The sequence below is a fragment of the Falco peregrinus genome, chromosome 5, assembly GCF_023634155.1.
Source record: "Falco peregrinus isolate bFalPer1 chromosome 5, bFalPer1.pri, whole genome shotgun sequence".
Classification (NCBI taxonomy): domain Eukaryota; kingdom Metazoa; phylum Chordata; class Aves; order Falconiformes; family Falconidae; genus Falco; species Falco peregrinus.
In genome coordinates, this window is record NC_073725.1 from 54653322 (window position 1) to 54680649 (window position 27328).

At 44.9% G+C, this 27328-nt stretch overlaps 1 protein-coding gene across 3 annotated transcripts in view; it reads right to left on the bottom strand.

The window, feature by feature from the left end:
• Nucleotides 1–1844: 1844 nt before the first annotated feature.
• Nucleotides 1845–27328, bottom strand: part of DNAJB6 (DnaJ heat shock protein family (Hsp40) member B6) — a 59387-nt gene continuing 33903 nt past the window's right edge. For 2 of the 3 annotated variants that reach the window (XM_055804105.1, XM_055804104.1), the window contains exon 9: nucleotides 1845–11569. In XM_055804105.1, coding sequence (XP_055660080.1) covers nucleotides 11256–11569 — 314 coding nt within the window. In that variant the 3' untranslated portion in view covers nucleotides 1845–11255. The remainder of the gene's footprint in view (nucleotides 11570–27328) is intronic. The other variant, XM_055804106.1, reaches the window with a different exon arrangement.

Sequence of the window (27328 nt, forward strand, 5' to 3'; positions counted from 1 at the left end):
AAAGCAAGACTCTGTAAAGGCAGCTAAGCTGACAGAGAAAAACAGAGCCTTGTGTTACCTCTACAGTAGCTGCTACAGGTCTGCAAGCTGCCCATGAAGGTGGGCAGCAGCACGGAGCAGAGACTGGGCAAAAACTTGAAAAATACATTTTATCATTTTGACACCTACGTGCTCTGAGATTTTATTTAAGATCAAAGTCTTGCCAAACCTTAGTTCAAAGAGCAGACTGTGCACATCTCTAAAAGGTGTGGAAAAACAACTGAATTTAAACCATTTTCATAGTGGCAGCTTCCAAGTGAGGAGCACGAACCCTTATCTGACAGTATTTTGTTTGTGATTGTCCCCCTATCTCAAGATAAAATTGTTTTGTTTTCAGTGTATCGTTTTAATTATGCTGTTACTCAACTGCTCTCTACCCTAATAATTTAATTTTCTCACGGGATACGTTGTGGGTCTGTGAGCCCAGGTTATCTGCTCTGTAAAGAATCATTTTGCAATCCGTTTTATAAATCATGTAAGGTCTCTATTCATACTAGCTCTGTTTCTGTCCTCAGCTCTTCCACAGAAGTGTTGGACAGTCAGGAATCTTTTCCCAGTTTTCACAATACATTTATTCACAGCCACTCTTGGGCCAGCATCATCTGTCATCAGTTGTGGTGCCTCACACCCACCTGCATGTTTCCTGCCCCAACACATACTTTAACCAACCCTATCATCATGCAGCCTTCACCTGTGGCAGATGGATGCGCTGGGATACCAGACCCCACGTACGTGGCTGCTCGTACATCCGTGGCAGCTGTGGCCCCGCATCCAGGCTGCCCAGCAAGCAGCACAGCCACGGGAGCACGGTGCTGCACCCAGGCTGACAACCTTACCTCGTGGTGCTCAGTTAAGCAGTTACCCTGTGGTTACAATCCAGAAATAATCAGGCTGAGAACAAAGGAATGAGGCTTAATGGCCACCGGCCCACATTTCTTAATTTCTAGGCAAGCTTGGGCAGATTCTAGGTAGTTACAGGAAAAATTATGCCTGTAAAGAGACCCCTCTGGGGACTCTTTTTCCCAGGAGTTTCTCCCCACGGGAGGCACAGGGTGTAGGAGCCCAGCTGCCAGCACGCCCGCACCTTTCCAGTGGGATAAGGATGCCCTTGGTGAGCCAGGCTTCCCAACTATTTTAGAGCCTGCCTTCAGGTCTTCTAACTAATTAATGCTCTATCCTCCTCCTTCAAAGCTAACACAGGGACCAGAGTCAAGAAGATATTTATGTTCCAAACCCCAGTCTGCTCGAACTCTTCAAGGCACGTTCCTGATCCGGAGCCACTCTGTCCTATGACATGGGGCTGCTCACACCACAGGGACAGCCTGGGGAGACCAGCCCTACGCTGGTGTCACCCCTCCCTCTACCTCTCCGGCTTTTCCAAAGCATGCTCCATTTTCCCAACAAATGAGGAGCACTAATAGCTTCAAATTAGCGTATGTGCTGAGGGGGACTTCTCCCAGAGTATGGAAAGCATACTAATTGGGATGCAATTCAAAGTGTTGTGTATTGTCCAGGATGGATGTTCCTTGCACGGCAAATGTGCAATCTCCGTTTGAGGTATACACTCCTTACAGTGAATGTTTCCAGCCAGAAAGAACCTTCACCAGGTTTCCAGGATCAGCCATTCGACACAGGGACTGGATTGGCTTGCTCATGGATTTAGCAAAAGGAAAAACTTGGTACACTGTGGGTGTCTGCGAATATGGACTCTCCCCCTTGTGCTTCCAGCCTACACTTTAATTAAAACTACACAAGAACAACTGATGCCAGCTGTAGTCTACAGTACAGTGCAAGAGGACAAAGTATAAAGGATAATTTTCTTTATTTTTAAATATTAGTAACACTGCACAAAACAAAATAAAAAGTGGTACTTAAGTGACAGAAAATGGTACTCAGTCTTATTTCGTATTAACCATAATTTAAATACCCTAACAGAGTTCATGTATGGTTATATGTTTGCATAGGGTTACACTGGGTAACGTAAGCATTTGAAGCTAAACCGTTCAGATACCAGAGACATCAGAATTTGTTACACCAAACCATGCTAGAATGCAGCCTTGATGTTTCTGTTTGGCTTCTTCCTGACACCAATGCGTGCATTCCTTGATCTTTTAAATGTTAGCATGAGTGAGTTTCTCCAGGAACTGTGGACTTTCAATATTGCCAGGTTTAAGTCTGTTACATCAACAACGTATTGATTGGCAAGAGGAAGACAAAACGAAACAAACCCATAAGCTGCTAACTCCTACCCGGAGGTTAAAAAGAGGAGGCAACATACTGACAAGAAACATGCAGGTAAACACTTAAGGCAACAGAAGGGCTCTGTACAAATAAAAGGTTAAGAGAAGCGATGTGTCATGCACATGAGACAAGTATGGGAAGCAAGGAAGTAATCTTGCCAGAAAATATATATTTCTTTTAAACTGAAGACATCTTTTCAAGCTAAAAAAATTAGTTCTGCAATAAAACCAATGCAAAATGCTTTCGTACGTAAAGGTGTAAGTTCCTTGTAGACTCGCTGAAGTCATATATGGATGTTGAAAAAATGTTTTGTTATCTCAAACCTACTCAGCAGAAACAAAAAGCAGTTTCAAAGTAGCACTTAGATCATTTGTCTCTAGGTTCTGAAAATAAACTTTTAAAATAAGGAATGATTTCACCAAATGATTCATCGGGAGTCAACTATGCTTAAGGAAATCAGTAGGAGTGCTTACAGGAGACCATCATTACACTTAGCTTCTTAAAATCAGAGGATATAACTTCATGATACAATTTAAAAATGAAGGAACATCTTAAAAGCAGGGACAAACCTTCACTGCCCAGCTTGGAGAAAAAAAACAACCATAAAAGTCACTTGCATAAATTGCACTATAAGAGCTCATGTCTCCATCCCATTCCCAATGACATGAGCGAATAGCACTCTTCTTCCAGCATGCCTGATGTTGATGCTAGAGTGACCAAACAAACAGGCATTTGCACAACCCTTTATATCCTGCAAGACAAATAAACAAACACTAGACTAGAGTCATTTTAGTCCCAGGGAAGGAAGAGGTAAGAAATTCTGCAACATTTTCCAATCTTCAAACGTAACACACTTCCAACAAAGATCAGCCTCACTCAAATTCCCTAACCTGGCTGGCAAGAAAGCCACTCTGTGAAACTAAAAAGAATAACATAGTGCAATTTTAGTACAGTTTTAAACATGAGTCACTTCCTTGCTAGCAGTGTGAACAATCAAAAAATATACACAAGAAGAGGTGTGCTCAAATGTAACATTAAATCGTCATTATTATAAAGGTATTGGCATAGCAGAGAAGTCCATTTTAGTAACTCCCTTTGGTTGACTTCTTCTTCTTCTGTTCCTCTCTCTGCTTCTGCTTCCTCCTCTTGCTGCCTTCCTTGTATCCTGAGGAAACATGGCTTGTAAAACACTATTCACAGCATTCATGGACTATTCCTTCTAGCAAAAGCACGTTCTCTGAATGGTTTAAGGAATCTTAAAGAAAAGGTCTGGCTTTCTAAGGTGGTTTTTAAATTATCATTTCTACTATATCCCCAGTTCTACTATATCCCTTACATAGGATAGAAAGAAAACACTATCAATCTCTGAAGTCTGAAAAGATCTGGAGAACTTTCAAAAGACTTCAAAGCCATTCAGGAAAAGCTTCAATATTAGAGCACATGCAAAACCAGAACAATTTTCAGAATGGAAGCAATAAATAAGACTTATACAGCAGGAACTATTTAACTACTGGCATTTCCTGCTCACAGTAGTAGTCACAAGTTACCACGATATTTACATTTCCACTTTAAGACTAGGGAATGCCAAGAGTCCTGAGTAAATAAGAAGATGCTCAATGTTTACCACTCCACATTTTATATATGGGTCATCAGCCTACTCATGCTTTACTATGCACCATAGGTTATATTCTACTGCAACTGCAACGGTGCATGGAAGCATCGAGTTCAAGTAATAATTATTTGCTACATGTTCAGTAGGCACAAGCTTCCAGCCATGTGATCACCATCCTCATGTGTTTTTCCCCGCCCCCCCCACAAAGATGTGTGAAAATCAGTTTGTGCTCTGCATCATGCCCTTTCCTCCAAACCTGCAGTAAAACACAACTTACTAGCAGACCTGCATGGCCAGCAAACAGTGCAGAACCCACGCATCTACCCAAGTGCACTTACAAATCTCAACTCAAAGCTAGCAAACATTTCCCTCAGATAATCATTCTGTGATGCTTTGAAATAGCTGGAAGGATCTTTTAGCTCAGCGGTGCTCTGCCACTAGGAATTGGCACAGTCCGGTGAACGGGGCCAGCACAGAGCGGAGGACCCCTGCAAGCTGGGAGCAAGGACCTCGCATCACAGGAACGGCCCAGGAAGGGCACAGCTCGGCCTGTCTGGAAATCTCTTACTTTCCTCCATTCTCCCTGCAGGCAGGCAAAACGACCCTGAGGAAGCTGTGTCACCATCGCACCCGGTTCTCCACCAATTTAGCACCAATAGCGAAATAAAGACGGGAAAAGTGGGAAGAGGAAGGGGTGGGAGGTCAGAGGAGTATGAAGCCACGTGGTGGCTGAAGTTGGCTCCTAATAGAGCTCCTCCCGGGCGCGATCAGGGCTGTTGTGCCCGCAGCAGAACTGCAGGTCTTCGGTTTAAGACTTGGGGAGAACCACAAGATGGTCTTTGGGCTAAAATCACTTTAAGACATTATCAAAAGCCTGTGCACTGGAGGAAATACACTCCCTTGTAGCAAGGAAAACTGTTCCTAGGTTATCATTCTAGCTCCTATGCTGTATCAACAGCATGACTTCATCTTTCGCAATCATCTGAGTCAAGAAGCAGGATATTTATTTAGAAATTCTGCCATGAGCAATTAGCCTGCGCAAAGTTAGAGTGGAAACCTGTTTTATTGTTTAAGGAAGAGAAAAACAGGCACTGCTTTGCAGAATTGCAGATGACGCTGTTTTCCCTGCACCCTGCCACCCTCCTGAGCTACAACCCCCTCCCTAGGGTCACCGCATGAACATCTCCTAACTAAGAACCCCATCCATGAAGTTTACTTCAGTGTCAGCCCCTCAGTCACCTATACATTGTCAAAAAGAGGATCCCTTGGCATTTAATTTGCTGCTGTTAAGGCACAAATCCTGGAAGGGGTCAGACATCTCTTTGCTTTCCCACAAAGGCCCACGGAGGCGGAAGAGACGTGCTGACTCTTGAGAATCAGTCATCCAAGGGCTGTTATTCAAAGGATTCTTCCCTTTACTTGAGGGGAAAAACAGCATCATATCAGCTGATCAGAACTACTTCATGTAACAACTATGAAACATTAACACAGATATTTGGGAAAGGATCATTAAACCCTAACAGGTTATTAGTTTCATGATTTTATCATTTTTCATTCTCAAAACACCGTCAGTATTTCTAAAAGGCTTCCACATACACGTATGATAGCATTTGATACTGCTGTTTTATATCATAATACTTTCTTGTTTTCAACAGTCCATTTTCCTCAAATGTAACTCTTCCCTAAAAATACTGTGAGTTGATGTAAATTATGACTTGAAATTAATGCCACATAATTCATTGTCTTAAAAATCAAATAACTCAAATATTAAAATACTGTGGTATGAAGATATTTAGGCATTTGACAACACCGTCTCCTACTAGCCTCCAGAATGATAAGGGGAAAAAGTGGAAATCTTTCAAGTGTTATCACTGACACACAGAAACAGATTTGCCAGAGGAGGAGATAACACACAAATACAGAGTATTCCTCAAGAGAAAACTGCCATGTCTTTTCTGTTTTGAGCCTGCTGTGATATATAATTTCACTCTCAACCGTTTCCTTTTCTACCCCAGCTAAGAAGAAAGGACAGGTCAAATTTTGTCTGTCTGCTAGCTCCAGCGATGCTACGCTGGGTGATAACAGCCAAAAACCTGATCCAAACAAGCGAAGCAGCTCCTAACAAAAATAAAAATTGCACACTAAAGACGTAACCCTTTGGTGTGTATTTCACTTGAATACTCCAACCAACACTAATTAAAAGCATATTTAGCTGCCTTGATTACAAGGCTAGCCGCAAAGTCAGGAGAGAACAAAATCTGAATTAGAAAGCAGAAGCCCCATTACTATTTGACTCATTTGCAGCGAACCTGCGTCCTGACGAGCCGTCAGCATCACAAAGCAGTCACAGAACCTTCCCACAGTTGGTGCCTGGCTCAACTGGCTTCAGCCAAACAATTCTGACCTCAGAGAAGGGCTTGTTCAAATTTCCACCCTCAGAAGCATGGTTAGCCACCTAAACCCTAGAAACACACTACAGGGTGGAGGGAGAACAGGCTGCTGAGAGCTTCCCCAAGCTTTGACATTGGGAAAACAGAATCACTCAAATACAGATGGTTATCACCCTAACTTGGTATGTCCTTGCTTTTGTCAGTTGCCAGGAGCAGAGACAGATGAAGCAAGAAGCCACAGCATTTGGAGTTACACCTGGTTTATGACCTGGAAAATTCTTGTCTAAAACAAACAGCATTAGCTGACCCACTCCATCCGTTTCATCCCCTTCTCTTCTACTTCCAGAAGAACCATAAAGAGCACAAAAGCTATTCCAGCTTTCGTAAAGCTGCTGATGACTGAAACCAACTTCCAGCAACACTCAGTAGCAACTCCCTCAAGCACTCAGCAAGGACCAAAACAAATTGGGAAGCCTCCCTGCTGCGTCTCTGACTTTATTTCTGTGTTTCTAGTTCTCTGCCATCTGCACCTCCCAAAGTCACAGGTTTGTTTAGCCACTGACTACAAAACTCGTCATGTTCTTGGGCAGCAACTGTAAGGGAGGTGTGCACATTGAGTGACTGATCCAAAGGGACAAGTGTCCTGGGCAAAACACTCCCACCCAACCCGTCTGTGGTATCCCACTTCTTCCTGCCCTGTCTGACATCTGCCTGCTCTACCAGGATGCTGAGAGCAGCCGCGGCTCTGCTCCACCTTCTCCTGCCAGCACAGGAGAGCACAGGACTCAGCAGAAGGAAACAAGGTCAGTCATGACCGACGATTAATGTGCAGCACTGCTGCTTCTTGACCCACTTTAATCGCTAATAAAGGCCATGGCCTGATTTTTGTGGATCTCCTGCAAGGGTGAAGACTTTGGAGGAACCTCCTTTCAGGCTCTGAAGCGCTGAGGTAGAGGGTGGGAGGGATTCATGCTTTGTGCTCAAGTTCCAGAGAAAATGGTTTTCAAGACCTACTAACTTTTTGCTAAGATTGCAGCCAGTCTTTTGCCCTCCTTGAAGCCATGGAAGCCGTCACGGCTCCAGCATCCACACAGAGCTCTAACAGGGCAGCGGGGCATGCACAGCCTGGGTTCTGTAGTGCGCTTTGTAATTTTCTGCTCTTAGAAATAGCTCTCTTCAAAGGTAGCTAGCTTACTTCTGAGTTGCAGCCACCATCTGTTATTTTAGACTGAACACGCTTGCATATACCATTATTAAAATTCACCCAGGATCACAGCTTCAGTATCATTTCACGTGTGTGACTCAATTTCCAATTACAGCTTTACGCTACACTTTCACATTCCCTCCTTTCAGCCCAAGCCACTGCCCAACACACCACAACCTGACCTACTAATTCTCTCACCACATCCACAGCTCCTGCCCATGCCACAGAGCATCACAGGGAGAGAACCTGCCTTTATGTAAAGACCTGAGGTGACAAAACATCCCACCCTGTCTAGGTATGCCAATCTGCTATTTAATTATCCGCACTGTTAAATCCAAGGGGCGAGTTCTCCAGTTTCACTGGCCAGCCCAGTGATGTAATTCCAACTTTGATGTTTTAGGGGACTGAAAAGCTTTACCAACTTACCGGGGCTTTCCTTCATGCTTGCTCATCATACTATTTTCATTACCAATTCTGCCTAGAATTGCTACAAGAACATACCAAGCCAGATACAACCTGCTTGCCTGCTATTAATTAAGGTAATACTGTTACTGAATAGAGTCCAAGGTTTTACTCCCACATGGCAAGCAAAAGCTTGCAAGGCAATGCAGCCTTGGAAGCCCTTCCATGTGCAACCCAGCTACCTTCTATGAGAAGCAAATGGGTAGCGGGATGCTCTTGGACTAGCAGCCAAAAACTCATGTGTGAAGGCAGCTCTGGCTAAGCCAGGGAGCAACCAGCCAGCCTCCAAATCCACCAGCCAATCTTCCCACCCTCTGCCTGCAGAAGAGTATGGCTTTCCCCCCACCCCACTCACATGCCGTTACAGCCAGGGGATGCGGAGCAAAGGGAGAGCAAACTCCCTCCCATCTCCACACCTCCAGCATTCCTTACATATTAGATTTCCACAGAAAACAGTGGCTTTGCTTTCCTTTCTCTTTCCATTACATGCCCAAATACACGTGAGGGAATTATAAAGTAATTAGTTTGGACAACCAAGCATATCGATTTTACTAGTTAGTAAAGCGTAATTCAGGAAACCATATGGTGGTAAAAAGAACAGAGACTGAATTAAAGATGAAATAACACACAAATAGCTCAACTTTCCAGCAGCAGAATCCATGCCAGGAAAGGATCCAGATTAGTTAAGCTAGTTCTTTTAAAGTGGTTTCCTCTTCAGGGATGCCAGTGGATGAAAATGCAGCAAAAATGAATTATTAATGTTGTAAGTTTTAGGTGAATGCAAGCTATTTCATTCAAAAGGAAAAGCAAACCTTGCAATATTCTCTTCCAAATAACGATCTTTTGTATCGTGTATTTTTCAGTATTTTAACAATTAAACATTTCAACCATCCTTGCTAGGTAAAGGTCAAAAACTTGAATCTGGAGCAGCTGTTTTTTAGGGGTAGTTACCATGGCCTCTACCATGAATGGCTGCAACTCCCAGGTCTCTGCTGGCATTAACACCACTTTGACACAGCTTGGATACCACCAGGCAGCCATACATCATCCTATCAGGGAGCACATTACTTGCAGTATCTGAAATCTTATTAAAAAATAACTTGTTTGGAGCTAGAGAACTGTTAGAGATATGCAGTGACTTCAGAGCACAAGAGGTGACGTTTTATTCTAAAAGGCCATTACGAAACCGAGAACAGCAGGAAACACAGAGCAATTTATACTAAAACACAAAGTGTCAATATGGAGAATCAAATTAAACTCCAATTTTTTTATTAAATGCCCACTGTAATGACTGGAAATCCTGGCTAAGGAGAGGATTCATCTCACCTCTGGGTATTGGTTGCCTTGGGCGCTAGAGAGAGATGGCCACTTCCACAGGGATTCCAACCACACAGTCAAGATGAAACCTATCCCTTCTCCTTCATTTCAGTTTGCTACAGACTTACAAATTAAAACATTCCCACTCTTAGAGCTGGGAAAAGAAAAACATATCGCTGCAGGTGAATCATTAATGACTTGAGGATTTGCTTGAGATGCTCTACCCAGGACAACATCTCAAACTGCCACGCGGTCTCGCTGCCCAGGGCCACACGCCAACGGTGGCAAAACGGTCTGATTCGAGGTGGAACGGCGCCCAGCTTAAGGCCATTGAACTTCACTATTTTCCACTGAATTGAGTGGGCTTTGGACCAAGGCAAAAAAAGATGCTGCGCTTTCCCAACGCTGGCCCATGGAAGCACAGCAGCTGTTGCAGTGATCAATGAGAAGCCAAACGGGAGCAAGTAAGCGTTCTGTGTAATCACAGAGCTGCGCCGGTGAAGCTGCTTGCTGGGCAAGGCAGTTGGCAGAGGTGAACACCCAAGAAGAGCAGCATCACTGACCGGGGCTCGCGCACAAGCTTCCCAGGGAAAGATTAAGACACTCACGTAGGTTTGTATGACTGACTCGACCTGTCCTTCAGCAGCCTTGTCCATCAGAGGAAAAGTAGGCAAAATATTTAAAGCAACAGTAAAACCTTAGTCTTACTGCAATCAAGTTTTCACCCTGAATCTTTTATGGCAACTCACAATCTACTGGTAGGAGACAGGATTTTGTGATTGTGCAAATAACTCTGGAAATTCATTTCTCTGGAAACTCATTTTAATTGCAAACCTGTGCGCCTTGGAGCATAAATAGTTTCACAGCAAAAAGTCTTAAGCAATCTTAAAAATTGCTCCAAAAATTGCAAGGTGCCTGTCAAACTCAGATGCTCTTTGGAAACCATTACCAAAGGATTGTTATGACTGTAGAGGACCTCATGTCTCCAAATGCGGAGCCAAGGTTTTGTTTTGCCAGCTGCAGACACCAGAGACAAAACCTCCATCCCCTGCATAGGAGATATCAGGACATCAGTCCCGAGGTTACATTCAGGCTTCTGTAGAGAAATATTAAACTTTTTAAAGAAAAGATCCAATTTAGCCATCCCTAAAGAAACAAAACTTCCAACAACTGATCAGGAAGACATTTATCTGAGTGTTTCTATTTTTTCAAGCTGTCATCCTACATGATATCTTTAGGTCTTCCGTACAGAAGAGTGTTAGATTTAAAGGCTCATAAACACAGCAGAAGTTGGTACAGCACTGGGAGCATTCGAGCGCATGTTTTGGGGTAGGATGCATGTTTTTCATGCACTGTGTTTACCCCGAGGAGCCTCATGCGCTCACACTTCCCAGCACCTCACCTAATTCAGCACTACTGAGAAGGGCCCTTGGTTTGGGCATCCACGTAGAAAGGCATCCTCACGTTTCAGAAAAACCTGTCCCGGCAGTCCTGGATGACCTTTTGACCACAGGTTCCAATTAAATCAAGTAGTTATGAGGACTCTGTTGTCCAAGATAGCCTCTGGACTATAGTGCCGAAACATTACAGACAGGAAATATATCAAAGGACTAATTACTTCCAAAAATAACCAGGACAATTGCCACTCTTCTGCATTAGCCTGAACAGTCTCAGCCTTCTCCTCTATTAGGATTTAGGCACCTAAAATAGCAGCTTCCAGAAATAGTATCAAGTTGCCGAACTTCTCCTTCAACAAGGAAGCCGCGTACAATTTAAATAAATGAATGTTCCAAGTACTGTGATGAGTTAATCTCTAAAAGGCCTTCACTTTTAAGAACAAAGATCACAGGCACTCCAGCAGCGTAACAGTATTTGCCCTGGATCCTTGAATATCCCAGGGCATTTGTGAATCTACACTAAATTGAAGAGCAGAGCAAACGCAGGACTAAGGCACACAAGCTGCTACTGATTATTTACCAGGGAGCTAACATTAAGTCAACACACAGCAACAACCTCTTGCTTGGCTCTTTGGTTTTGGCTTTTGACTAGCTGACGGATCCTTTTCTGCGCATTTCTCATCAACATGCTTGTGCACACCTGATAAATAAAAAGGGGTCTCCAAGCTGCTTGTAACCCGGCTTCTATCTTGTTCTTCCACCTCATCGCTATTATAATGATAGGCATATCTGGGGGAACTGGCAGGCTTGTGAGGCTTCAGCAGGCGCGGGTTGGTGGGCTGGAAAGGCAGGGCGTGTTGTCCTCTCCGTCTGCACTCCTCAGCAAAGGCTTCTTCATCTGCCTCACCTGAAACAGCAAAGAGTGCAAGAGAAGTGAGCTGCACCCAAAATGCTTACACGTCGCCTGAACAAAACTCAAAACTAGGCTGGAAATGGGGAGTCACAGAACTACTGCCTCGGCTGTGGTTAGCTCAGACAGTCCTGTCTACCTGCCCACCCAGGGAGCGGCTGGAGCAGAAAGCTCCATCAGTGGCTTCTCACCACACTGAAGCCACCCAAAAAAGTCAGCTAGATATGACAGCTCAGGGGCCACCGTCTCCTTTTTCCCAAAGGCAGGGTGAGCAAGCTGAGCCCACGGCCCTGGATGATATTTCTGTCCTGTGCAGAGCACGTCATCTCATCCCACCTCAGCCAGACTATCTTGCCTAGGAAGGGTTGGCCCAGCTCAAGGAACAGCTATCGGGAAAGAAGGGAGAAATATCTAAGCTGGCTACAAGGATGGTGGGAGAAAACCAAAGCCAACGTGGGTTCAGAGGGGCTGGATGCTGGACATCCACAGCTGGAAGAATGGTACAGAAGTGTGAAGGATCACATGGAGATGGGAAATTGGGCTGAAGATGTAAGAGGTAAGCACAGTCCAGGGGGCAAGGCAGGCACACGCAGCAAAGGCGAATGAACGCAATGGAAACAAAACCCCAATGTTTGCAAAAATTAACATGAACAATGAGGTACCCCAGTCATACTCATGCTGTTTTGCAGATGACACTTTCCTTTGCTGCACGAAACTGTAACAGTACCAATGCTGCAAAGTAGAGAAATCAGCTACCGTAACACGAAAAAACCAAGCAAAAACCACACATCAAAAAGCAAACAGTAAGGTAACAAATAAAGAGGTCAACCAAAGACAATCAACAGGGAAAATAAGAAAGAAAATAAAAGAAAAATAAAAAGAGAGAGAAGAAAGGTGTGTACAACATTTGTGTCTTGAAGGCTTTTTAAAGTTTCATTAATTCAATTACTTAAGTACTTTTAATAGAGCTGATGAAATACAGCGTCATTTTATTTGCATCAAAAGTGGTGTGTCACATTCTGGAAGTTTTTCCTGGGATGTGCCCGGCATCAGCTGCTTAGGGAGGGGTGTGTGCTCCCAGCTAATGCGTGTGCTCTTAGTTCATGGCTGGAAAATGCTTTGAAGATGGAAAAAGCACCAACGTATGCAGTAAGGAGCAAGAACAGTAATACCCACTTTGTTGTGTGCACCAAGCCACTGACACTTTCAAACAGAACAGGCTGCATTGTCTTTACCTTGTAATCGTACATGGGGAGATGCTTCCGAGGGCATAAGGAAAAGGAGGCAAGGTTTGTTTAAAAAGTCATTTCACAGCATGATGCGGCACCTGAGGCCTCGCAGAAGAGGACTCCAAGATGTGCCTCGCATCACACCACCGCACGTCAGAGCACCTGATGTGCATGGGCAGCACGCAGAGGACCCTTATTCCTGGGTGGTTAAACGCCCATTCCCACCCTCCAAACACTCACACTGTTTTACCCCGGAGTCTCCTGCGTTTCCAAAGGCACAAGCAAACAAGACAAAAACCCAAGTGATGGTACCACCAAGGATTTCTGCAATAAGACACCACCTGCCTGCATCATACCAGTGTAAACTCTGGATGTGTGGTTCTTCTTGCAGTAGGAGGGGGCTGGCAGGACAGCTTCCCCTCCCACACACACAGGGTACAGTGCTTCAGCTATGGGAGGTGGTAGGCAAGGAAAAGCTCGGAAAACACCACATACAAAATAGCTGTCATTTCCCATAAGAGGCTACGGGATTCTACACACTATACAAACAGCACTGAAGCATGTATCAGCCTGGTGGTATTATCATATCAACCGGGTCTATGGAGATAAGCCTATAAAGTGCCTGGAGTTTAAAAAAAAACAAAAACAAAAAAAAAAAAAAAAAAAAACCAAAACAGAACAAAAAAAACCATAGGAAACACACATACACCAGTTGCACATACAAAAACCAGTCAAGAGAGTTCACTTCCTAACAAATTATAGCACACCAGAAACAGGCGATCCCTCCCCTCCATGGAAACACAAACCGCATGGCTTTCTTTTTGATGTGCAAAGTCTGGCTTGATGCAGATTTAGAATCTATATTGGCCACCAGCTGCAGGAATAAGGAATGTTCTGAGGCCATTCTCAAAGCTCTGTGTCTGTGTGTGCGCATCGCGGAGACAACCCGATCAGACGCACTAACACAATACAGTGAAGTATCAAACCAGATGCTCTACGCACACCCCAATAAATTACTCCTAACTACATTAGCAATCAATCTTGACAATTTTAGTCTAATTCAGCCAGTGTGAAAGGAACTGTTTAAGACTGGAAGAAATCACAATAACCCTGCTCCTGCCTAGTGATGTACCCACCGCATCGCTGGGTGCTGGCCCTCTTGCACCCTAATGCCTCCTCAATCTGCTGCTTGCAGCGCACGGTGCTGCAGAGCTCCCTGGCTCTGGCAGCTGAGCAGTGCCACCAGCCCCACACCACTGAGCACATAACGAAGCCGCAGAAAGACCTTCCAGCAAGCACTCACTGCTTGAGTCCAGCTTAAAATAAAATACAAAACCATTAAAGACATTCCATACTCCAGACTTCCCAATTAAATCAACTGCAGTCTAAAGATGAGGCAGGAGAGCCTGTTCTGCTTTATCAAATCCCATGAACGCTGCTCTCTAGAGCTGGTTTTAGCCTTCAGCTCCTGACGGTATGAGCACAGCTCTGACTTTGGAAAATGATGATACCTGCCTGTTACACACCTCCTGCAAGTTTTGGGACAAAGTCCTTACAACTATGCTGCTTTTAGTCCATGAAAAGTTGAAAAGTCATGATACGTCTTCTCCAGGGCTTTGTCTGGGGTATCCCACACCTGCAGCTCTTCCGCAAACAGCTCAAAGCAAGAACTGTCCCCTCTTCCAGCAGGGTTCATAGTTCAATTGCTCCATCAAGGACAATACATCGGGGAGCGGGCGGGAACAAAACAAAAAAACAAACCAACATAGAGACAATTCCTGTAATACCTGTTTCTCTTCCCCTCAAAACCAATCCAAAACCAACCCCCACAGCTGGGCCTCGCACTGCACCATCGCACTGGCTGCAGGTGCTGCACCAGCCCAAGGCAGCCAGGAGAGCCCTGGCTGTGCTCGGTGCCGCTGGCTCGCCCGTGCCCGCCGCCTGCTCCGCCAGCACCGCCTGAGACTGGACCAGCAGCTCCTGCTCGGGGTTTATCTCTGCAACACAGCTGTGGCTGCAGCACAGGAGGAGGCAGGTGACTAAGGGAATCAGTATGGAACGTCCAGTGATACACAAATGGTGAAAGGGCTGTTTGCAAACTTGTTCAAACCCACTGCCTGCCCCAAAAGTGGTGACAACCTGTGCTAAAACCTCGAGCACAGCTCCTCGGTATTGGACCTGGGGAACCAGCATCCCTTTGGAAGTTTGTCTTCAGCCCTTCCTCAGAAGCTCCCTAACTTTGTCACTAAGGATTTGAAAGCAGCGTTTTTGCTAAGTGGAGCTGACCTGTGTTGTATGGCAAGAAAATTCCCTATCCGGCTGCCACTGGCATCACTCTGCTGTTTGGGGCGAAAGCACCAGCACACCGGAGGGGCCCACAAAACACAATACAGTGGCAACTAAGTCAAATGCTTTATTTACTTTGATTAAACTATGAAGTTACACAGTTTATCTCCAGAAGAACAATTTATGTTTTCTACTTCTGGGCAGCCCATGCCTGCCTCCATCTGTCCTTCACTCCACAGCAGAGCCCTAGGGGGGATGCAGAGCTGCTCCCCGCCACTACACAGGCAGCACATTTTGCAGCTATACCATAGATTCATAGCATGGTTTGGGTTGGAAGGGACCTTCAAATGTTGTCTAGCCCAACCCCTCTGCAGTGAATAGGGACATCTTGAAATAGATCAGGTTGCTCAAAGCCCCATCAGCCTGGACCTCGAACATTTCCAGGGATGGGACATCAACAACCTCTCCCGGCAACCTGTTTCAGTGTGTCACCACTCTCATCGTAAAAAATTTCTTCCTTGTATCTAGTCTGAATCTATCCTCTTTTAGTTTTAAACCAATCCACCTTCTTTCAGTTGAAACCCATTACCCCTTGTCCTATTGCTACTAAAAAGTCTGTCCCCATCTTTCTTATAAGCCCCACTTAAATACTGAAAGGATTAAATCCACCTCGATCACCCAACAGTCACTCCATTTTCCACCTCCCCCAAAGAAAAGACAATGTTTAGTTCAACAAATAGACCCCAACAAATCATCCAAACTTCTTCCCCTTTATGAGTTGCAGGAGAGCAGGATGGCACCACAAATTAGTTAAATGTTGTAACATCACATCAGCTGTGATTCAATGTTGAAACTACGACAGTGCTATGCATGGTATGAGCCATCAGATCGTTCCTCTGATCATCTTATCTTTAGCACACCTTGCAAAGCACCACAAATGTGTAATGTGCATCAACTCTTTTCTCATGTTCCTCTTATTTTAACATATTTTAAACGTTCGAGTCAGACTCTGAATAAAACTAGCTGTACCAATTGCAAACTGTGAGAATTTGCAAAGAATTTACTCCGGGAAAGGCCAGCCACACAGGGCATCACCACCCAGTGCCTGAACATTGCTGGGGCTTTATCAGCGGTGACATTTGTCCTGGAAATGGCTTTCAGGAAGACAGGTGGTGTGGAGGGGGGGGGTCCATAGCCGAGTTCAGAGCTGGAATATCCACTGGAGAAGCAACTTTCAGGGGTACTCCAGCCCTTGGTTCTCCCCCATGGCTTCTTCTTGCCGCCTCCCACACCTCCAAGCCAGCACACCCATGTGAGAGCCTGAGCAGCCGTGCTGCGAACCCAGGCAGGGGACTGACCCAGGTTAAAAATAACACTCCCTTTTGCAAGCTTATTTTTAACCCAGCTCAGTGCCTGGATCCAGGTCATCGTGCAGCTGCCCCAGCTGGGGCAGGGAAGGGGACAATTATTGGGGCTGTTGGAATCTGCATCCAGATTACAGTGTTAAGCAAAAGGTCTTATGGTGCTAATGCAAATAATAATTAAAAACCTTGCAGTTATTTCACTTGCAAAACTAGTTCAGAGAAGTTACATTTCTAAGGGCTAATGCTGAAAATGAGGATTCAGCATTAGTAGTAACATTTAAAAACAGTAATTTAAAGTCTGGTTTTCTGGTGCACCAGGTTCTCCCAAACGAAAAGCAGCTTCTGGGGAAAAAGAAATCCAACGTGAGCTGTAGCATCCTACAGAGTTGCATTAGGATAAAAACCTGCGTTCTGTTGCAAGCAAGAAGGGCTGAAAAACAGTTTCTCACAGCAAAGCGCTGCTGTGGGAAAGGGGAAAATCTGGCTCCTTTAACCTGTAATGAGCCAGCAGAGGGCAACATTGCCTGGCGCGAGGGGCACGAGGCGCCCCAGCCGCTTCAGCCGGCGATACAGCGATTTTGCACGTCCAAGGCAAACCGCGAGTACAATGCTTGGACTAGCCGGGTGCTTTAGGGGAGCCGCCAGCTACACCGAGGGGTCCGTGTGTGCTCCTGGAAAACGGAGATAACACACAGGAATTAAACCGCTAAGAGGGAGGATATTCCGGGCCAGGTGAGTCCCAGAGCACTTCGCACAAAAGCAGCCCTGCACAGGCTAGCATTATTATTGTGTTACATGTAAGTAACATCCCTGTACATCCTGGAATCGAACCGAAATCATACCAGGAATCAGCAGTAATTAATGGCAGGATAGTAATTAACAGAAACATGCTGAACCAACTGGGGCAAACATCCTGAGAACGTCAAACCACTGATTTACACTTGCCGTGTCACTTCCCGCACAAAAGGAAGCGGAGCCTTTGTGGTTCCCACACAGAGCCCTGCTGCTTGCATGGTATTTTCTTGCACACCCAACCAAAAAAAAAAAAAAAATATATATATATATATATACATACACATATATAATCAGGACTTGCCCTGTATTAAGAAACAGCAAGTAGGCACACCGGTTTGCTCAGTCCAAAGGAAGACTTCCCCAAGGCTGCAACCACCACACAGCCCTCCCTGCAACCAGCACCAGCAGATCCAGCCGGTGGGGGATGTCTGGCTTTATCTAATGGCACGAGAGTGCTCCCAGCTAAGCTCCAGCCAACCAGTTGTGGAAGGACAGCTTGCAGGAAACTTACTCCATTCAAATCTTTCTTGCATGATGGCCAGCAAAGCGTCCTTCTAATATTTTAAGACTTTAAAGTTAAGAGGTTATGTATTTTCTGACGCTTAGCGCAGGACACTATTGCTGCTTCTAGAGAAGACTCAACTGGAAGTCTGATGTTAGTCTGAACTGCTACCAATGCTGACTGACAACTGAACAAGAGTGCAAAAGAAAAAAAAAAAAAAAAAAAAAGCTTTGCTTGACTTTTTTCCCCCCCCTTCTATTACAAGGGCTTGGAATTTCCCCTGCGCCTACAGAGGGCACCGGAGTTTCTGATGACTCAACTACACCCGCTGCTGCACTGGAGTGCTGAGCTGTGACTGCAGGAGCAACCCCAAGAGAAAGAACAAACATCCCCATTTAAATACATTCATCTGAAGCAGGCAGCGCTACAATCTTCATAACCTATTGATAAGGCTTCAGTACGAATAAACTTTTCTGCTGTTACAGCAGCTCCAGTACTGATGTTTACCTTAGCAGAAGATACCAGGGTTCTTCTGGTATCCAACATCCAACATTTGCTGGGAAATCTCGTACTTCAGAGAAGCCCACTGGATGCACGAATTTATTTCATGGAAATGACCCAACTACAGGCCAGGATTACCCTGGGCTGAAAAATTCTGGAGATTAACTGGTTCTTTTGTTTCTTCTCTTAAAAGCTCCGTACCCAATATATTATAGCACAGAGAAGACATCAGGAGACCAAGTAACTCTACTAAAACATATAAGAAGAGGTCTAATTCACGGGATGAACTTGAAAGTTGTGTTCAGAAAGTTGTTGAACCATCACAGTTTCTTTTAATTTCTGTTGGGAACGAGGGATGCTCATTATAAGATACCAAGCCCAGGGTATTTTCCAAAACCACATGCGCACACGCACACCCCCCTCCTGAAATTGTAGGCAAGACACTTAGCCAAGAAAATACTCCCTCACCATTACTGGAGGCTATGTTGAGCAAGTTCTTCTGATTAATTGTTCTTAAACTTGTTTCCAAATACCAGGAAACACGAATACTGCAGCGCTTAACAGCAGGAGCTATAAAACCCACTTTCAGCCTGTGCTCTCTTGGGTTTGTCAGACTCGACAGAAACCGAAATTTGCATCAGGTCCTCTTTGAAAAATGTCGCTGAGTTTGACAGTGACAGCCTTACAAAAAAGAAAAAAAAGAATCTCCCTCTTGCTGTTTGATGTGATACTTATGAGAAAAAGCAGCCATTTTAAAGTCTACTGAGAAAAAAAATGCAAGTAGTCTTGAAAGCCGAAAGAGCCTGAAATCACTCAGAAACTATCCAGGGAATGCCGGAGCAGCTGCCCCATCTGCACCACCGCTTCTGGGGCAGAGCTTGTGAAAACCATAATGGGAATTTATTTCAACACTGAAGTTTATCAGCTAAAGCACAGGATGAAGGACAACATTTTGAGCCATCTCACAAAAATTAGTGGCTTTCACCAATTACTAGCAATTATTTTTCTTCTGGAACAACTGATACTGAGAACATGAGGAGATTCAGGGTTTCCTCTGGCACAGCGAACCCAATCTGTGCCCGAGACATCCCTCCTGCAAAATGCTCGGAAAGACTTGGCCGAAGTGGTGCCCGGAGCGCTCAGCTGGTCAGAGCCTGAAGGCTCGAGCCGTGCCCTCCGCAGGACCGCTGCCGTGTCCCCCCTCACCCCTGCCCATCCCACACCCTGCGCGGGCTCCCACCGCCTGCCCTGCCGTCACCCCCGCACCGTGGTGGTCAAGTCCAGGGAACTGACGGAAAACAAAGGGGGTGGGATTTGGGAGAAAGGAGCAAGTCTGATGGAGCAGCTCTGGCAGTGCTATTTCTGGCCCAGGACAGCCGCGGCTGCAGCACATCCAGTATCCAGGACAGGGCTGGGCTCATACATTTTGCTGAACACACCTCTGCCCTTCTGGCTTTAAAAGCTGGCAATGGACTTGCTCCTTTTTGCCCTCATATCCAGCGGCTCCTGTTCCCACCCAGCCCGCAGCCCTGTGGCACAGGGCAGGGGAGGGAAGGACCCCCAAGTGGGTCACTCACCCTCCCCACCCCACAGCAGGCTCCATCAGAAAGCTCAGCCTTTTGATGATTTTCTTTTTTTTCTAGCCATCTGGGTTTTACCTACCACCCCCACACATGCCCAAGAACCCCATTATATCCTGCATTCATGCCCAGCATGTACCAACACGAATCCTGTATTCCCAGCGCATCAAGCTACTCAAAGCACCAGTATTTTGCCACGAAGATACCCCAATCTGCAACCAACTGGGAAAATTATCGGAGTCCACACCATATGCTAACTACAGCAGTGCTGCAAACAGGTACTTTAAAGGGGACGCCATCATGCTGTTCTGAGTGGCTAACGGGGACTGATGGCTAAAGCCATTCCTGTCTGACCATATAGGGTGGCTCAGAGCTCTGCAGCCTGATGTATGGACAGGGCAGTTGCCGAGAGCCTGGATTTACCTCCTCGCTGCCAACTTACTCATTGGAAGATCTTTTAAAGCCCAATGAATGGTCCCACATTAACTGTGAGGCCAGAGAGAAGTGATGGCTGAGCGCATCCAGACTTCTGCAGTTACATTTTGTTTCTGTTGAAGCACGCCAGGGCATCCGTACCAATGACGCCAACGGCTCTCATCTTAAAGATCTGGGATGTGGGAAATGCAAGTGACAGGAGGTAACGTGAATCCCCACGTTTCCAGCAAGCAGAGAGATAACCCCATTTGCATGCTGCTGCCGCTCAAAATGAATTTTATTAATTTTAAAAGACTTTCCCACACAGGGATCTTTTATTCATTTCTGCATGAATTTTGAAAGGAAGCAAAGAACGAGGAACAAGCTTCACAGCTTGAGATATATAAATACAAATTAGCAAGATTTCAAGCTCAGTTTGAAAAAATGGACCAAATTTTTCAACAGCAATTGAGGTTACTTAAAAGATGAGGCTTTCTACACTTTTCAGGGTCATGTCAGATCTCTGTCACAGCTTCCTGTAGGCCCCGTGGTGAGGCACCATGCTGCAGTGCTGCCCACCAGACCCCCTTACAAAGTCACACCAGGGGCTCACGCTCCTGGGGCTTCTCTCCCCAGCACACTCCCTACACAACATATAGGTGAGAAGGGGCTCAGATCACTGTAACTGTCTCCCTCTTTTACATGGCCCTTCTTCCTCCAGAACCGGTTTTACTAAGATCAAAATACTTGATTTGGTCCAATATTCAGAGGTTTTTCTTGTCTCACCTGTATTTCAACCTCAGGCAAAAATCCCTGCAGGTTTCACCTCCACCATGAGGAAGCCTTACAGCTCATTTCTGCCTTTGAAATTGGTTTTGAAGTGCAAACCAAAATTCTATTGAGAAAAAAAAAAAAAAGACAACCACCAGCTCCTCACAACACAACTCAACATACTCAACACTAGAGGAAAATAAGTAAATAAAAAATCCACAGCACAACTACATGCAGCCCAGCCAGGTCCTCCACTGCGCACCCAGGCACAAGCTGCCTTCCACTGGGGTTTCCTCTCGTGCCCGAGCAAAGCCCCACGGACCTTCCCACCTCTCACACTCATGCTCCAGAACCTCCCAGTGCCAGACAAAACAGCCCCTTCACTGCCCCTGAAGTCAAAATTTGCTTCTTGCCTTCAACTCTCGTCGGCGTCGCCACCACCAGATCAAGCAAAATTGGGCTACTCATTAGAAAACTCCTCAGACAGCGAGCAGAGGGAATGTGCTCTTCCACAACGAACAGATCTTATCGCTGCTAAAAACCGAGTGAAAGCATCAAGATGTCATCTTACATTTCCATTAGTGGCCCTCACTAAAAAGAGCATCTCCAGAGCAGTTATGAGCAAGCCCTATTTTGCAAATTCTACAGCTTTGTTACACATTTTGTCATTATTATCAGCTTTAAATCAATCTTCAAAACCTTAATGTACGGCAAACCCAGATTACCATAAGAGAAAAAAAGTTATATATATATATATTATTTTTTTATATATATATATATATAAAAAAAGCAAAAAGCCATGCAGTTAAATTTAAAAAGAAAAGAATCCCATGAGTGACTTCAGAAAAATGTGATGAATGACTTCCCCAGCTGTTTTGTCAACACTACCATAGTAATTTGGCAAAAGCACAAAATCACCAAGTTTATATTTTCACCAAATGGCTATTAGCGCTGTTGAAAACTCACAGACACAAGGCAGGAAGAGCAAGCTCCATGTTTATATTGCATCGTCCACGCTGTTTGTAAGCTCTCATCTTTTCTGGTTAATCGTTCAGAAAATATTCTCCTTCTACTCTGAGCCTTAAATATGACACTGTTTCACATACTAATTACCAAAAAAAGGATACGTGCCCTCTCCAATTATACCCCAAAACGTGTAATTCATTCCTCATCCATCCCTGCATTACCAGGACTGGGGTGGGCAGATTCCAGCTCCCACTGCCTGCACACATCCCTGATTTACAGAGCTCCAAAGACCTTAATCTTTTAATTGCCCCAAAAATGACACGGGCTCATAGTAACAGGACAACTCCCTCTTCTCACAGCTCAGTAGGTTTCAAAGTGCTTTATGAACCTGCACCACAAAACCCAATCCTATTTTTGACATCTTCCCCACAAGAACAATAAGCTGTTAGCTGGCATTCGGTTCCATAATATTGACACGCTAATGACAAGTCTGAATTTTAAAAAGTAGCGTTTCAAGCTGACATTCAGTATTAATTTTGACTAAATACTGTATTTCGTTAGGAACCTGTACAATGGCCTTACAGGGGCCATACCTCCCAAGCTGCTCCACTTTTTGTTGTTTGGCACCTCCAATCCATCAGGGAACTCTCAGTTTCCACACACACTCTTTCCCACCCACAGTCAAGCTCATCAGCCTGTGTCTTAAAACCCACCATAGCTTAGGAACACAGGTGATTTCTCAAATCCAAGACATATCAATAACTAAATATTTATACATGCAAACATGCACACACGTATACGTACATACATATATTTATACACACAGAAAGAAATTGCTCCATGTATTCTGCTCAAATTGAGGTTCTGACTAAACTAACCAATGGAGAGCACAGAAATTTAAATGTTCTCAATTAAAAAAAACAAAACACCAAACCAGACACATGACTAGCATCCAACAATAACAATACTTACAATTATCTTTTGTGCCTGGGAACAGTATCGTCAGTTTATACGTTCCTTCGCAGAGATCCACTGGGAACAGGGAATGTTTTACCCAGAGAGCTTTGTGAGTTTTGGAAATAGAACGAGAGTTTGAAGAGCAGCATTAGTACCTGCTTGGTGTACCCAGTGTGGCCATGCATCCCCTGGGAAGGCCACCCCAGAGCTGCCCATGCCCGGAGCGATGGCTGTTCCCATCCTATGTTGCTGCACTGGCACCACCCCACCTTCTCCTCTTGTAACACACCTCCGAGGTGGGATGAAGCACTAAGGACAACAACCACCATTTCCAACCACAATTTCTGGGGCCAAAGCAAAAAAAGGGGAGACCAGTATTTAAGAGCTACCACAAAGGCAGAGAAACTGGAGAACACCAGAAGGGAGTAAAAAGCACCCAAATGCCCACCAGCTCTGGCTGGAGAGGTGGATGCACCTGTGGAAGGGATGGGCCCACCAAAACTACACAACAGGACAACTCAACACCTGAAGTTGCCGTAACGAGCTTCTGCTCAAAATCACCCGGCGTACAGACATCCCCGCACCTCCTGTAATTCTGCAACGGCAGCCAAAAGCTTTTCCAAATATTCAAGTGACCATTTGTCAACAGACTCATTATACCATGGTACAAATATTTGAAACACTTCAAAAACAAATCATCAAAACTGCAGAGGTTTGAACTGTTTAACTACAAAGACAATTCTGTACTACCAGCAGCCCGAAGTGCAGGAGCCAGCAAAGCTACTCCACCTCCCCCTGGAACACCAGCAAACTCAAAATCTTCTCAGAAACACTTGCCAAGAGGTTTTACTAAGTTTGAAGATGTCAAACTTCATTTACCCTACAGCATTCCTCCTCGGCCTTCTAAGATCATTTATTGCTCCCTTCGCAGGGTTGAGAGTGTCCTGCAGTCAGCACTGTGAAATCGAAAGGAAACCTAGAACAGACGCACAATGAGTAAAACTGATGTTCACTTCACGTTTGTTATCATGCAAGTCAGCAACTGCCATAAAAAGGCCCAGACTTTGCACTTTTGAGAGCATTTCTTCACTTTCCAAATAAAATTCTGACCTTGCCTGAACTCCCGGTATTGGATACAGCCTGGTACCTCTGCAGGAAAAAAAGATCTCGTTACAGTAACTCTTAAAAATACTAAATTAAAGAATTAACAACTGTTATTCTAAAGACATTTGCTTACTCAAACTGAACAGTAGACTGGAAATAAAATCACAGCAGGCAAGGCAATCAGGTCACCTTCCAGGAGGTGGAATCCGTTTGCAAAAGCCTTCAAAACACTAAAACCACGCTGGTGTGACACTGACACACCGGACACAGTTCAGCCAGGACCTCGGAGTGCCCATCTCCATCCCAACTTCAGCCGAAAATCTCAAAGGCCTATATTTTAAAGGACGATTAGCCAAAACTGTCACAAAAAGAAGAAAACTGGAGAGGCTTTGACCTCTGCTAGCAACGTACCGTCTAACCCACATCACAAGTTGCTCGCTTGGCTCCGTGCCACTTACAGGTCCACACTCACGACGAGAGACACCGATAAATTGGGAAATTCTGCTGCCACACACAGAGAACACAACAATGAGCTGAACCTGGAGCCCGGCATGAACAAAGTATTGACTTTTTGTTTCAGGAGAAGCCAGGAGGCATTACGGTAAGATCTCCCTGTCAAACAGCTCTCATAGAAAAAGGCTTTCCACTGCTGGAAACTGTTCTGTCCAGAGAAAGAAGCACCTCCCCTGCAACACGGCACAAAGCACTGGCATGCACGTGGCTTCGTGATTTGTTCTACAAAAAGGGTTACCAGGGATGCAGTTGTCGTCTCTATAAACATTTCGGGAGCAAAGCGCACAGAGCAAGTGCTAGAGGAGAGCGAAGACTGGAAACCACATCAGAGCAATCAATTAATCTTACGTTCTTGATTTTGTTCATCAAGAAGAGCAGGGAGCTTAAACACCTGTGTCTTCTTAGAAAAACGTTTTATTTCCTTGAGTTGAGCTTCTTGTTTTAAGGAGTGATTACAAGAATCATCATCTTGATTATTCACTGCATTAGAAAGCACTTAAAATTCACCTTCTGTTCTACACTCTTCAAGACAGTTATATTTGTTAATAAAGTATTAATGGCTACAGAACTGCTGTGACTAGGATTCAGGAAAGATCACTCAACTTTCTCTAAATCTTTCACACAGGACTATCTTCCAGTTCTTCTGGGCTAGTACTTTCAAGATGGATCAAAACGAAGACAACACCAATGTTTCAGAAATACTTTGGACATTACTCAGACAGCCCCCCTGGCAACAGGCACTGCCAGTTCCATACCGTGTAGTAGTAGCTAGCAATGATATAACACATCAAAAATATGAATATGCATAGTAAAGTACGCATAATTTTTTTTTTACTTAACAGCAGCAAAACCAATCATCTGCTTTGTCTTTTTACCCGATTCTCTAGAGAAATCGTCCGTGTTTTGCCTAAGAACACCTGGTGATGTCTCTTCCAGCAATGTAAGACGACTCGAGCCGTACAGCGAACGGAATTGCATTTCCTAACTCTGAAACAGGTTTCACACGGGATGCAACTCAAAAACGTTGAATCTATTTGGAAAATACAGATAAAAGGGATGCAATTCTTTTGCTTTGACAAGTTACAGCTCTGATACATTTAAAAGGAAGTAGTTCAGAAGTGGTTTACTGCTAACGAACAGTCACCACACACAAGGTGTACACTGGCTGTCACACTCTGCCAACCACAGAAAGATTGATGCCCGAGACTTCTTTGAAGGCAGAGAAGGGCAGAGCAGTACAGCACACACACTTCTCTGCTCTTCCATTAACAAGTTTCCTTGTCCCTGCAGCTGGCTGTGTCTATACTGGTGGAGGTGTCCTCCCCGACTCTGCTCTCAGTTTTTACCGTTTGTACAGAAAGGAGACTTCTCCACAACAGCTATTTTAAGGGCTGAATATTTAGATCTCATAATATGGTTAACTTTGACCACAGGAGAACTAAGACTTAGTTCTTCTGGAGTTCCAGCAATCTCCAAGCAGGATACCTTCCTCAGAAAATGAGGAAGGACCGCAGAGGTATCAGAACTTTGCCATAGAAGAGTTTACATTTTGGTTTTGTTCCAAACTATGTTTGATGGTTATATGGCCCAAATGCTACTGAATTATGATTCCAGGAATTTGCCTTTCCTCAAGCTTCTCTTCAAAAAAAACTGATTAACAAATGCAGCTCTGGGTATATACCAAACCCAAGTAAGTGTCCACGGAGTGTATTTTTCATGCACGTAAGCCCCGTAGGAGATGCTTCTCTGCCTGTTCCCTGTAGAAGTACTTTTCTGACATATTGCAGTCTTAGGCGCTCAGCACACTACCACAGACGACCCAAATAACAAAAAGCCAGCTTTCTTCATCATAGTCACTCAAAATTCAAAACATGCATATTGCTATCCACATAAGATTTAACATGCACTAAAACCAAAAACTTCCCATTGTTAAAATGTTTAAGAAAATCAATAGTTCCCTCTGCCAAATGAATCATTGTCACAACATTACATTTTAACAAGAGACCTCCTAATCTTCATCTCAGGAGCTGAAATTAGGCGCTCTCGAGCTCTGCAATCTGTTGTTGGTGAGAAGACAAGAGATGTACAAGGGCTCACCATAATGCACATTTCAAATCAAATTCCCTGGAGACAGTCATCATGGCCCTCAGCCTGGCTCCTCATCATCACTAAACACCCGGTTTGTCCACTACCCTAAAGCAACTACTTACCTTAACAGATCCAGAATGTCTTCTGCCACATGGAGTCCCCTCTCGGCACCTACACATCCCAAACTGGACACTTCAGGGCGATAGTCATCAGGCAACAGTATCTGTGCCCTAGATGCATGCGTTGCCTCCTCTCTTCCCAGCTCCCCAGCTTCCCCAGAACCTCCCGACAGGCAAGACGGCCCCTGCACGCAGCCTCAACCATCCCCCAAACTCCTTCATCGTGAAAGCACCCCCCAGTCTCACAACCACAGCAAGAGAACGTGTCATGCGCGTTAACGTTAACACGTTAGGAGAGGGAGGGAAGAAGCCAAGATACAAACTATGAGAAAAGCCTGAAGGCACACGGCACCCTATGCTGCATCCCGATCTGCGCCCCAGGCTCCCAAGTTTCCGCTACTTCTTTGTAAAGCTCAAACACTCGCTTCTCACCAAACCGTATTTTTCAGAAAGCTCGTCTTTTAAGACATTTGAAGGCTGGAGAAACGACTTCTCTTGGCAGGTTCTTCCAACAGTGAATCACCCATGTGCTGAACATGTATGTTTATCTTCTCAATTGGAAATGTC